Source organism: Pan troglodytes, chromosome 15 (genome assembly GCF_028858775.2).
Source record: "Pan troglodytes isolate AG18354 chromosome 15, NHGRI_mPanTro3-v2.0_pri, whole genome shotgun sequence".
Taxonomy (NCBI): Eukaryota; Metazoa; Chordata; class Mammalia; order Primates; family Hominidae; genus Pan; species Pan troglodytes.
The window spans coordinates 103477830-103490817 of record NC_072413.2 but is presented as its reverse complement, the minus strand read 5'-3'; the positions used below and the strand labels follow the sequence as shown (position 1 = coordinate 103490817).

General features: G+C 61.8%; 1 protein-coding gene across 15 annotated transcripts in view; it reads right to left on the bottom strand.

Annotated features, from left to right (window-relative positions):
- The window catches only part of MTA1 (metastasis associated 1), a 52278-nt gene that overhangs the window by 8735 nt on the left and 30555 nt on the right, over nt 1-12988 (bottom strand). For all 15 annotated transcript variants that reach the window (XR_010151052.1, XR_010151053.1, XR_010151051.1 and 12 more), the window contains 6 exons: nt 12611-12737; nt 12471-12534; nt 8389-8506; nt 2641-2743; nt 1609-1708; nt 1113-1301 (listed from right to left, as the gene is read on the bottom strand). Coding sequence is in view for 9 of the 15 variants with exons in the window: in XM_016926858.3 (XP_016782347.1) it covers nt 1113-1301; nt 1609-1708; nt 2641-2743; nt 8389-8506; nt 12471-12534; nt 12611-12737 (701 nt within the window). In the remaining 6 variants the exon portion in view is untranslated. The remainder of the gene's footprint in view (nt 1-1112; nt 1302-1608; nt 1709-2640; nt 2744-8388; nt 8507-12470; nt 12535-12610; nt 12738-12988) is intronic.

Sequence of the window (12988 nt, the reverse complement as noted above, 5' to 3'; positions counted from 1 at the left end):
CGCTAGGCATCACGTGGGCTCAGCACTGGGGTCTCCTCCGCTGGAACCATGTGCAGCAGGGTCTCCCTCAAATTCTGCCCTGGTCTGAGCCTAGTTGGTGAATTTTGTTTCTAGCCCTCGTCCTCTTGTCTGAACATGTTCTGCTCATCTTGGTTTGTTTTTAAGCCTGGAGAGATCCGTATCCGCCTTGGAGAGGCCGCTGGCCCCAGGGACAGTCAGGGACTCCTCCCGCCCGGCCAAGCTCTCCCCTTGGCCAGAGGCCCCCACACAAAGCTGCACTCCTGCCCCCAGCAGATGCGTCCTCGGGAGCCTCACAGCTGGCTGCTGTCCCTCCTCCTCTTCAGGTCTAGGCACCCTACCCAACCCCATGTTTGTTTCTTCCGAATTCCAGATGTGTCTCCAGTCTCTGCTGCGCTGGCCTGTGCGCTGCTGCCCGGATGGTGCTTTCATCAGACACTAGCCACCCCGCTGTGTCCCGGCCCCTTTGGGGCTCCTCCCTGCCCTGCCACAGTCTCCACCTCCCCAGGGCTGATGGTCGGGGGCCCCACCACCTCCACATAGGGATGCTCTTCTAACAGATTAATTTACAAGTATTTTAGGAGGGCTGACGGTTGGAGGGTGGGGGTCCTGAGGTGGAGGTACAGGGAAGGGAGACCCCACGCCATGAAGACTCTCTAGGCCTGCTGCTGGGCTAAACTCACGTGAGACAGAAAACAAGGACATGAGGAGTCAAGAGGTTCAGCTTAGTCAAAAACAAAGCAAAACCAAGCCTGGGGCTGGAGGGGGCAGCAAGGAAGGGAAAGTCTCCGTGAGGATACCCTGGCCTCCGTCACCTGGGCCAACCCTTATCCTCAACACGCAATGGTGGCAGGAGCATGGCTCTCTATGCCCAGGCCCCACCAGCGCCCCCATGCCTGTCTGCTGAACCAGTGTGACAGGAAGGACTATGGCGGCCGAGCGCAGCTGAGACAGAACTCATGCAGCTCCACACAGGGAATCAGGGTGCAGGACAGGCTCCCTCAGGGCAGAGGGGATGTGGACCCCACACCCCCACAGCCTACCTGGAGATGGGCACGGCCAGCCACTCCCCCATCGCCACCCACGGTACTCACAAAATCTTGCTGAATGTCTGTGAAATCCTTCCCATATTTTTCCAGGGCTTCCTCGAAAAGGTTGGCCTCTGATGCAGACCACTCCTCCATCTCGTCCCTGCAGAGCACGGGCCCGCCCTGCGGCACCAGCGCCGAGATGGCCTTGGAGATGTCGTAGATGTTCTTGTGGAGAGTATCCATGGCGTGGAACTGCGGCAGGAGACAGCAGGGTCACCCGGGCCAAGGTGGCTTTTCCTGCACCTGTGGCACGGTACCCCCTCCCTCAGTACCTCAAGGATCCCCTACTGCAGGCCCAGCAGCACAACCCTCCCTGCACCCTCAGCACAGTCTGGCCGAGTTTGGGGTGGATAGGAAAGGCCAGTCCAGGTGGGACAGCACCTCTGCAGGGGTCCTGAATACCTGGGGCAGGTGCTGGGCCCTGGTAGGAGGAAGGGCGCAGCCACTCTGGGCCATGGGTCACCCCAGGTCTCAGCTGTCCCGCCCTGGGCCCACTTACCAGGGTGATGTCTCGGGAGGCAGCTGCGGCGCTCATGTGCAGGCTGGGCTGCCGGACGGAGCTGCTGCAGTCCAGGGCCCGTGCGAAGGTGCCCACAGAGCTGGGGAAAGGAGATGCGCTGACCACAGTGTCGGCCAAGCAGGGACTCCCCCCAGGCACACCGCTCCCCAGGCGCCAGGGACCAGGGGCCACGGGCAGCACGGACTCCCCCAAGGCACACCACTCCCCAGGTGCCAGGGACCAGCGGCCATGGGCAGCACGGACTCCCCCCAGGCACACAGCTCCCCAGGGACCAGGGACCAGGGGCCATGGGCAGCACGGACTTCCCCCAGGCACACAGCTCCCCAGGCGCCAGGGACCAGGGACCAGGGGCCACGGGCAGCGCGGACTCCCCCCAGGCACACAGCTCTCCAGGCGCCAGGGGCAGCAGGGACAAACTGCATGAGCATCGCAGGGAGCAGCCCGCAGGTGGCGAGGACTCCTTGTGTCTTGGGCCCCAGGCTGCAGAGTAGGGCCCAGCACCCACCCCAGAACCCACGTGCGTCTAACTGAGGGCATCCCGATAGATTGGCAGCCGCCTTGGGGCTTCTTTTGGGGTTTTCTCCACCTCCCAGGCTGCTGGCAGGGAAGGTGCATGGTCCTCTCCTGGGCCTCGGCCTTCGCCCTGCCCCAGGGGTCTGCCCGGGCTGCAGCTGCTGTGCTCCCTGACCAGGCCCAGCCCACTTGCTCCCAGTGGCCCAGGAGTGGGAAAGCACCTCTGGCCCATCCTGGGAAAGCCCCATTAGTGACACGTGGGCGGGCACACAGGCCTGCCCCACAAAAGGGCCGCCCTTCTATTTAATGAAGGGCCTGGACCCAGCACTCCTGAGCCTCTCTGGGAACTGCTACCGGGGGTCTCAGGGCTGCAGTGCATGGGCTTCTTGTTGGGATATGGGATCCAAGACTGTCACGTCCCCAACACCCACCACGGGGCAGGGAGAACAGAAGCTCCAGGCACCACCCCTGCTGGCCTTGCCCGGGAGCAGGACTCACCGGGCCACCACCAGGAACTGGTCAATCTGCTTGTCTGTGAGTGGGTTGTGCGCCTCCCACACCTTGGTCTCCAGCTTGGACTGGTCTCGGCCATCCTCCTCGCCTACAGGGAGGAAGTGTGGCCTTTCTGAGACAGGGTCCCACGGCGCGCCGGGTCGCGCCTCTCCTCCCCGGGTGCAGGGAGCTGCTGGGATGGGGAGGGGGAAGGGCTGCAGGGCCCCATAGGTGAGGCCAGGGTGCAAGGCTGGACGGAGGCTGTTGCACACACAGGCACACAGTGGCCTCTCAACCCAGGGCTGGGGTGCACATGCAAGGGGCCTCCCAGCCCACCCAGAATGCAGGGCTCCAAGAACTGTGGCCACAAGAGATGGGAAGGTTGGTTTGTAAATTTAAATCAAGCCTTTTTATTTATTTATTTATATTATATATTTTTTTTTTTGAGACGGAGTCTCACTCTGTCGCCCAGGCTGGAATACAGTGGTACGATCTTGGCTAACTACAACCTCCGCCTCCCAGGTTCAAGCGATTCTCCTGCCTCAGCCTCCTGAGTAGCTGGGACCACAGGCACTGACACCATGCCCAGCTAATTTTTGTATTTTCAGTAGACACGGGGTTTCACCATGTTGCCCAGGCTGGTCTCGAACTCTTGACCTCAGGTGATCCATCCGCCTTTGGCCTCCCAAAGTGTTGGGATCATAGGCGTGAGCCACCATGCCCGGCCCAAGCTTTTTATTTTGAGATACTTGGATTCACATGCTGTTGCAAGAGGGCCCTGCCACGTCACAGCAGCAGGCAGACCACCTCCAGGGACCTTCTGGGGGCACAGGCTCCCTCCTGGCCCCTCTTCCACCCTGGGGGTTTCTGGGGCAGCTGCTGCGAAGCCTGGCACAGCCAGAGCCGGGGGCCAGGGAGTGGGCGTGCCTCTGGAGTCACCAGTTGTTTCCTGGCTTCTGGGAGCTGGGAGGATGGAGAATTCAAGGCTGGTGAAGAGGCCACCTGACGCCGGCAGTCAGCCAGGGCCAGGAGGGTTTCTGACGAAACAGCCTTTTACTCGCCAAAAAACAAGACCGTGGTGTTGGGAGACACCCTCAGGAGAATGTGTGTCTGAGCATGGCTGAGCCTGACTCCTGGGGGAAGACTTGGAGAAAGAGCTCCACAATTGTCCTCTGTCCACCTCTCAGCCGCCTCCATAGCTCAGTGCAGGGTGCCAGGCTCAGACTCTGCAGGCGGCTCCCCTCCAGCCCTGGGCAGCACCGAGGTTCCAGACCAAGGACCACGGAGTGCGGGGCCGCCCTCCACTGGGGCGCCCGGCTGCAGGTCCAGCATGGAGAGAGCTCTTGAGACTAGAAAGTCCCCAAGAAAATGCTATCCCTCGCTAAGGGGCACTGGCTCCCAGACCCTGCCCCAAGGGCTGGACATCCTGGGCCGTGTGTCCAGGGAGGGTCAGGCCATGTGGCCTCTAGGAAACAATGCCTGGCCAGACTCAGAGGACGGGGTCAGCCAGGGCCTGGGGCTGTGTGAACCAGCAAGGCGGGCTGGGGGGTCTTCAGCCTGGTGTGGACTCCTCACCTGGCTCAGGGGTACCCTGGGGAAGCTGGGGCCCAGCTCCCTGACGGCCAAGAAGCTGAGCCTTGGTGTGACCCACACAAGCCATGGTGCCTCCGTGTATGCGCACCGCTGGTCATGATGGTCGCACTCCCTTTGACATTTCAAACGCACTAAAGGCAGGTGCACAACTAGTGTGCAATTTTCCATCACTCAAGAGGGACACAGCCTCTCGGAGGTGGGGAAAGCTCTGGCCGCCACGTCCCGGCCCCACACCAGCTGGTAGGATCCCTGGTCCTTGCACCAGCGGCCCAAAAGCCAAGGAATGGCAGGGCAGCGGGGAAGGCAGCGTGGGGAGAGGAGGCCGGCTCCTGCGGCTGGCTCGGGCTTGTGGACCCTTAGTCCCATCGCCCCAGACCCTGCAGAGCTCCGCCAGGTCTCTCCAGGTGTGCATGGTAAGATGGGGGCACCTCAAGGCCCATTCTCCTGCCAGGCCCACTGGCCCCAGGCTGAAGGTACAGATGCGCCAGGTGAGGGCCTCTGACCTGAGACGGCTCCTCACTCTCTGGCCCTCATGTGATCTGTGTTCTCACCTGTCTCCCAGCCACGGACTCTGCCTTTCCACCTGGGTGCGGCTGCCAGGCCTTCACCTTTGGCCAGGCCAGAAAGGCAAGACAGCCCCAGGCTGGGAGACCCTGGCATGATAGCAGGGCACCCTGGAGGCCACAGGCCAGGCCCCAGCACAGAGGCCTCCCCACGCTCAGACCCACAGGCCTCAGCACAGTGGCCTCTCCATACTCAGACCCACAGGCCTCAGCACAGCAGCCTCCCCACGCTCAGACCCACAGGCCGGGCCTCAGCACAGTGGCCTCCCCACGCTCAGACCCACAGGCCTCAGCACAGCAGCCTCCCCACGCTCAGACCCACAGGCCTCAGCACAGCAGCCTCCCCACGCTCAGACCCACAGGCCTCAGCACAGCGGCCTCCCCACGCTCAGACCCACAGGCCTCAGCACAGCGGCCTCCCCACGCTCAGACCCACAGGCCTCAGCACAGCGGCCTCCCCACGCTCAGACCCACAGGCCTCAGCACAGCGGCCTCCCCATACTCAGACCCACAGGCCTCAGCACAGCGGCCTCCCCACGCTCAGACCCACAGGCCTCAGCACAGCAGCCTCCCCACGCTCAGACCCACAGGCCTCAGCACAGCAGCCTCCCCACGCTCAGACCCACAGGCCTCAGCACAGCGGCCTCCCCACGCTCAGACCCACAGGCCTCAGCACAGCGGCCTCCCCACGCTCAGACCCACAGGCCTCAGCACAGCGGCCTCCCCACGCTCAGACCCACAGGCCCCAGCACAGCGGCCTCCCCACGCTCAGACCCACAGGCCTCAGCACAGCGGCCTCCCCACGCTCAGACCCACAGGCCTCAGCACAGTGGCCTCCCCACGCTCAGACCCACAGGCCTCAGCACAGTGGCCTCCCCACGCTCAGACCCACAGGCCTCAGCACAGTGGCCTCCCCACGCTCAGACCCACAGGCCTCAGCACAGCGGCCTCCCCACGCTCAGACCCACAGGCCGGGCCTCAGCATAGCAGCCTCCCCACGCTCAGACCCACAGGCCAGGCCTCAGCACAGCAGCCTCCCCACGCTCAGACCCACAGGCCTCAGCACAGTGGCCTCCCCACACTCAGACCCACAGGCCTCAGCACAGCGGCCTCCCCACGCTCAGACCCACAGGCCTCAGCACAGCGGCCTCCCCACGCTCAGACCCACAGGCCTCAGCACAGTGGCCTCCCCACGCTCAGACCCACAGGCCCCAGCACAGTGGCCTCCCCACGCTCAGACCCACAGGCCCCAGCACAGTGGCCTCCCCACGCTCAGACCCACAGGCCCCAGCACAGTGGCCTCCCCACGCTCAGACCCACAGGCCTCAGCACAGTGGCCTCCCCACGCTCAGACCCACAGGCCGGGCCTCAGCACAGCGGCCTCCCCACGCTCAGACCCACAGGCCGGGCCTCAGCACAGCGGCCTCCCCACGCTCAGACCCACAGGCCGGGCCTCAGCACAGCGGCCTCCCCACGCTCAGACCCACAGGCCTCAGCACAGCGGCCTCCCCACACTCAGACCCACAGGCCCCAGCACAGCGGCCTCCCCACGCTCAGACCCACAGGCCCCAGCACAGCGGCCTCCCCACGCTCAGACCCACAGGCCCCAGCACAGCGGCCTCCCCACGCTCAGACCCACAGGCCCCAGCACAGCGGCCTCCCCACGCTCAGACCCACAGGCCCCAGCACAGCGGCCTCCCCACGCTCAGACCCACAGGCCCCAGCACAGCGGCCTCCCCACGCTCAGACCCACAGGCCCCAGCACAGCGGCCTCCCCACGCTCAGACCCACAGGCCCCAGCACAGCGGCCTCCCCACGCTCAGACCCACAGGCCCCAGCACAGTGGCCTCCCCACGCTCAGACCCACAGGCCCCAGCACAGTGGCCTCCCCACGCTCAGACCCACAGGCCTCAGCACAGTGGCCTCCCCACGCTCAGACCCACAGGCCTCAGCACAGTGGCCTCCCCACACTCAGACCCACAGGCCGGGCCTCAGCACAGCGGCCTCCCCAGGCTCCGACCCACAGGCCTCATCATAGAGGCCTCCTCCCCAGGCCCAGCCCTCAATGTGCCCTGTGTGCCTGGAGAGACGTGGGGGTCTTCCCCCACTGCCCAGCGCCTCCCAGAGCACAGATGCTTGCAATGTAGCAGGCCCACGAGCCCAATGCTGGAGCCCACAGCTGCCTGGAGGAGGTGGCACACCCAGCCACCTGTGAGACGCACCAGCACCTTACGGACAATCAAGAAGAACACGAAACAGCCCCAGCTACTCGGGAGGCTGAGGCTTGAGGATTGCTGGGGCCCAGGACTTCAAGTCCAGCCTGGGCGACACAGCAAGACCCGCTCTCAAAACAAACCAAAACAGGACAAGCACGAAACGCCTTGATCACAACTGCAAGCAGGGAGGCGAGTCCCCGCCCACCCTCGGGGGCAGAGCCCTGCGTCTCGAGGGCAGCCTCGTGGCCTTGCCCAGCGGGGAGATGAGGGACAGGGCTGAGAAGGGGACAGTGAGCCCCAGGACCTCCCACCAGGGCTACCGAAGCACCCGGTGGAGGGAGGAGGCCGCCTGCATCCGGGGTGAGCACTGTGTCGGAGCTCCACGGCCCCACCAGGCCTCAAGGGTGGGGCACCCACAGGCAAGACAAGAAACGTGGGCAGATTCACACAGAAGAAAATTTCTGGAGGCAAAAAGAACTTTAACAAATGAGGCCAGGCGCAGTGGCTCACACATGTAATCCCAGCAGTTTGGGAGGTCGAGGCAGGTAGATCACTTGAGTTCAGGGGTTTGAGACCAACCTGGGCAACATGGCGAAACCCTGTCTCTAATAAAAATACAAAAAAACTAGGGGGGTGTGGTGGTGCGCGCCTGTAGTTCCAGCTACTGAGGAGGCTGAGGTGGGAGGATCATCTGAGCCTGGGAGGTCGAGGCTGCGGTGAGCTGTGATTGCACCACTGCATTCCAGCCTGGGCGACAGAGCCAGACCTTGTCCAAAAAAAAGAAAAAGTAATGAAAAATAACTGCCAAGGCCAGACTCGGTGGCTCACGCCTGTAATCCCAGCACCTTGGGAGGCCTGAGGTCAAGAGTTCAAGACCAACGTGGCCAACACGGTGAAACCCCATCTCTACTAAAAATAAAAAAATTAGCCGGGCGTGATGGCAGGCGCCTGTAATCCCAGCTACTCGGGAGGCTGAGGCAGGAGAATCGCTTGAACCTGGGAGGCGGAGGTTGCAGTGAGCCGAGATCACCCCACTGCACTCCAGCCTGGGCAACAGAGCGAGACTCCGTCTGAAAAAAAAGAAAAAGAAAAACAACTGCCAGAAGGAAACCAGGTGTCACTGTGCAAGGACAGCTGATCACCACGTCCTGCCTGAGGGTCTGGGGCTTCCCCAGAACCCCACCACCACCAGGAGTGGGTTGGGGAAGGCTCCGGGACACCAGCCTACACGCATCACCCACGTGGACAGAGCCCAGGCCTACACCTGCCGCCCCCAGTCACACATGAATCACTGACACGGCCGTGTCCCAGCCTCCTCTCACCCAGTGTGTCACCCGGCAGGACAGGACAGAGGGCTCCATGCCTAGGGCGGCCCACCCTACCTTCTTTTAACAAGTCGGTGATGTCTGCCTGGTACCGGTTTCCTACTCGAATCTCTCCTTTATCTGCCAGCAGGGTCTTCTGCTGTGGGTCGTAGACTAGAGAATAGAAGAAGAAATCCTGGAAAACACCACAGGAGACAGAGAGGCGTCAGCAGTCAGGCTGCTGGGAGGGTCAGAGAGGCGTCAGCACGGCCGGGCTGCTGGGAGGGTCAGAGAGGCGTCAGAGAGGCGTCAGCGTGGCCGGGCTGCTGGGAGGGTCAGAGAGGCGTCAGCACGGCCGGGCTGCTGGGAGGGTCTTACCCAGAGCTCTTGTGGGGCGACATGGGCGCAGGAGGGAGGGAGGGCGCAGGAGGGAGGGAGGGCACAGGAGCCCCCACAGCTCCTGGCCATGCCCGGGAGGAGCCTACAGCGGGGCCTCAAGGGTCACTGGGGGATGCACCTGCCCCATGACACTGCACGGAGGAGACATGCCGAGGGTCAGCAGAGGCAGGGCCAATGAGCAGCTGCAGGGGTGGGGCCAGGCTCCACAAGCCTTTACCAAGGCAGGGTGGATATGGCTACAGCCCAAAAACCATGACTTATTTGCCTTTTTATTTTTTTGAGGCAGAGTTTCGCTCTTGTCGCCCAGGTTGGAGTGCAATGGCGTGATCTCGGCTCACTGCAACCTCCGTTTCCCGGGTTCAAGCAATTCTCCTGCCTCAGCCTTCCAAGTAGCTGGGATTACAGGTGCCCACCACCACACCCAGCTAATATTTTGTATTTTCAGTAGAGACAGAGTTTCACCATGTTGGCCAGGCTGTTCTCAAACTCCTGAGCTCAGGTGATCCACCCACCTCGGCCTCCCAAAGTGTTGGAATTACTGGCGTCAGCCACTGCGCCCAGCAGACTTATTTTCCTTTTTCGAAACATGGTCTCGCTCTGTCGCCCAGGCTGGAGTGCAGCAGTGCAGTCACAGCTCACTGTGGCCTCCGCCTCCTGGGTTCAAGTGATCCTCCCACCTCAGCCTCCAAGTAGTTGAGACTACAGGCGTGTGCTATGCCCGGCTACAAAACCATCCCTATCAGCAGCAGCAATGTGAAGATGTAACTTATCCAAGGTGTTTAAGAGCAACAGAAATCAGGAGTTCTGGGCACAACCTTGGAGGAGCGGCCACCGCTGGAGCGCTACGGAGCATTCCAGGCTCAGCGCCGCCGGCCGCCACCCGCGCAGCAGGCGCGGCCCTTCCCGCCAGCACTCCATCTCAGGCAACCTCACACCAGGGCCCCCAGGCTGCCTCTGGGATGGCATTTCCAGGACATGGCCTTTGCCAACCTTTTGCTGTCTGGCATTGTGTGTCCTGCACTGGGCTGGTTCTGATGATTTTTGAAGGAGGCCTGTCCGGGCCTGACCCTGGAGTCCCAGCCTGAGCACCTGGCCTCAGCCAGGGCTGCACTTTCTTCTGCATGTGTGCCTGGCGTCCAGTCACCCTCCCGTTTCCAGGTCATCCTCCTGATTCCTGTGGGTCGTCTTTTCCAGCCCTTACCCGCTTTCCCTGTCTCTCCTATTCTGAAAGCCACTCTGCGTGTTTTCTTTCAAGAGCTACCTTTAAAGTCCAGCATGACACCTGCTCCATGTGTGACCACGAGCCATGCTTCAGGGCCTTCGTCCTCTTGAACTGACACGACTATCCAGAGGCCAGCTGCCAGCCTCAGCCTCAGCTCCTACTCTGCCTGGATCTTTTATTTTTTTTGGAGATAGGGTCTTGCTCTATCACCCAAGCTAGAGTACAGTGGTGCGATCTTGCTTCAGTGAAGCCTCCGCCTCTTGACTCAAGCAATCCTCCCACCTCAGCCTCCTGAGTAGCTGGGACAACAGTAAGTGTGCACCACCACGCCTGGCTAATGTTTTTTACTTTTGTAGAGGTGAGGTCTCACTATGATGCCCAGGCTGCTCTTGAACTCCTGAGCTCAAGTGATTCCCCCGGCCTCGGCCTCCCAAAGTGCTGGGATTACAGGCACGAGCCACTGTACCCGGCCTGTTTCTTTAAATTAATAAACACAAGTGGTTTCTATTTGGTGCCGGACTGCGCCACTGGCCAGGGCCTGGGTGTGTCTGTGACTGCTGTGTGCTGTTTCTGCACTCTTGCTTATCTGTGACATGAGCCTGTGTTTATCAGGACTTCATCAGGGAGGGTTATTTGAGGCGAGGCAGGGGCACGATCGCCCAGGGGCCAGTGGCACAAGCTTCTGCCAGGTGCTAAGTATACTCACCCTGAGCCTGTTACATTAAATTCCCATATTGGGGCTGTTCAGAAACCCCAGGTAAGAAAGAAGAGGGAAGTGGCTGGGCGCAGTGGCTCATGCCTGTAATCCCAACAGTTCGGGAGGCAGAGGCGGGATGATCACCTGAGGTCGGGAGTTTGAGACCAGCCCGGCTAACATGGTGAAACCCCATTTCTACTAAAAATACAAAAAATTAGCCGGACATGGTGACACACGTCTGTAATCCCAGCTACTCGGGAGGCTGAGACAGGAGAATCGCTGGAACCCGGGAGGCGGAGGTTGCAGTGAGCTGAGATCGCGCCACTGCACTCCAGCCTGGGCAACAAGAGCGAAACTCTGTCTCAAAAAAAAAAAAAAAAGAAACAAAAAAAGAAAAAGAAAAAGGGGGGAAGGGCTGCATCGTGCAGCAGGAGGGTTTCAGGGTGCCTGAGCAGCCTGTTTTGTCCCCGGCGAGCATGGACCCGGCCGTTTCTGGGCAGACACAGTGCAGACAGGCTTGTCACTGCACCTGCTGCTTCCTCACGGGCCTTTTTTGCTAACAAACATTTTCTGTGCCCACAGATACATTTCTGCAGTCTCACCCTCTCTGTGTGGCTCTGTCAATAAGGGCACTCCTCATTCCTGAGTGGAAGCCTTCACAGCGACCCCCACAGACTCTGCTCCCGCCCAGCATGTTGTGGCTCAGCCTTCTGGGAAGCTGGTCTGGCAGCCTGAGAGGGTTCGAGCCCTGCCCATGCTCCACGCATGTGTTACGACCCCAGGCCAAGCCCTGCCTGCTCTTCTCTGCCTGCTCATGACTCTGAGCTAAGGCACGACCACAGCCCTAGCTGAGCCACTGTCGCCCTTCACGCCTGTTTCCAGGCTGTGTGGTGGGAATGGGGACCGGGGCCACAGAGGTAGTGCAGGGCTGAGCTTGGGACACACCGTGGCCATCCTGGATCCTTCAGAGCCCATGCCAGAGCGCCAATGGCCACGACAGAGATGAGCCCCCCTGGGATGGGCAGGGTGGGGGCCGCATCCAGCAACCTGCATCTGAGCTGACTGGACACGCTGGGGGTGTTCAGGTCACAAGACTCCAGCCAGGTGGCAGCAGAGCCCGTGGGAGGCCAAGCCCTAGGCCTGGAGATGCGCCTGCCCCTTGGCAGGTGTCCCCTGCAACTGTGACAGGCACTCCAGGGAACCAACACGCTCCAGACGCTTTTGCCCCCACGTGGCCTCAGAAAACCCAACCCTCCCGTTCGCTGGATCTCACAGCAGCCTCAGTGCCACCGCTCTCCGTCAGGCGACACAGCTCCCCAGGGATGTATGGCATTGTCGGGACACATTTTTTGGTTGTCACGCCTTGGGGGATGCTATACGGCAGGTTAACACCGTATAATCACAGGTGACCCCCAGATAAGAATCACCTGGTAACACCGTATAATCACAGTGACCCCCAAGGTGGGCCTACCAGGACTCTGCCCACCGCCCAGGAGAGACCAGCCAAGACTCCTGCGAAGACTCAGGTGGCCCCTGCCCCCACCTGCCTCAGCCACACCCTCCCCAGGGGGACCTCCCCTCGCTGGCTGTCTGGGTGGCAGTGGCAAGAGGAAAGAGCTCCAAGCTCCTGGCCCACAACTCTGGACGCGTAGGGTGGGGGCGGCCACACACCAGGACACCTGGAAGTGACAGTCAGGACGCAATCCCCGCTTCCCCCAGAACAGCCTGGGCCTAGAGGGAGGAGGGAAAATCGTCTCCGCCGCCCAGGCCAGCAGAGGTCATAGGTAGAGGAAACAGTGGCCCAGGACTGGCTGCGGCAGACCAGGCTGGGCTGGGCCTCACCTCCCGCTCCAGGTAGGACTTGAGCGACTCGGTCTCGTTGAGCAGGGTGACGCTGCACTTGCCCCTGGAAGAGAAGGACGGGCAGGCTGGAAAGGCGAGGGCAGCCCGAGGGGCCCAGGGCGGGAGCTGCTGGGGGCTACCTGATGTGCGTGGCGGGCAGAGACTCCAGCTGCCGGGAGAGGAACAGCTCCCGATGCCGCAGCTGGTGCTTTAGTTTCTCAGGCAGGTCCACCATTTCCGGATTCTCCATTTCCTCTTCTATTTCCCCTGAAGGACAAGGAGCCCCTGTCAGCACCGCGGCAGACGCACACTGCCAGACCAAGGCCCACCCCACCGGCCCCACCTGGCGCCAGCACACAGGAGGCCCAGTCCTGGGAGGCCTGCCTCCTCCTGCTGCCGGACACTGTCCCACTGCCCCACCCTATGGCGGCCCAGCGGCTCCTTGGCAGGTACCCCTGCAGACACTCTGGTGCCCACGTGCCCTTTAAGTCCAGGCACCCTAAAGGCCCAGATTCCCC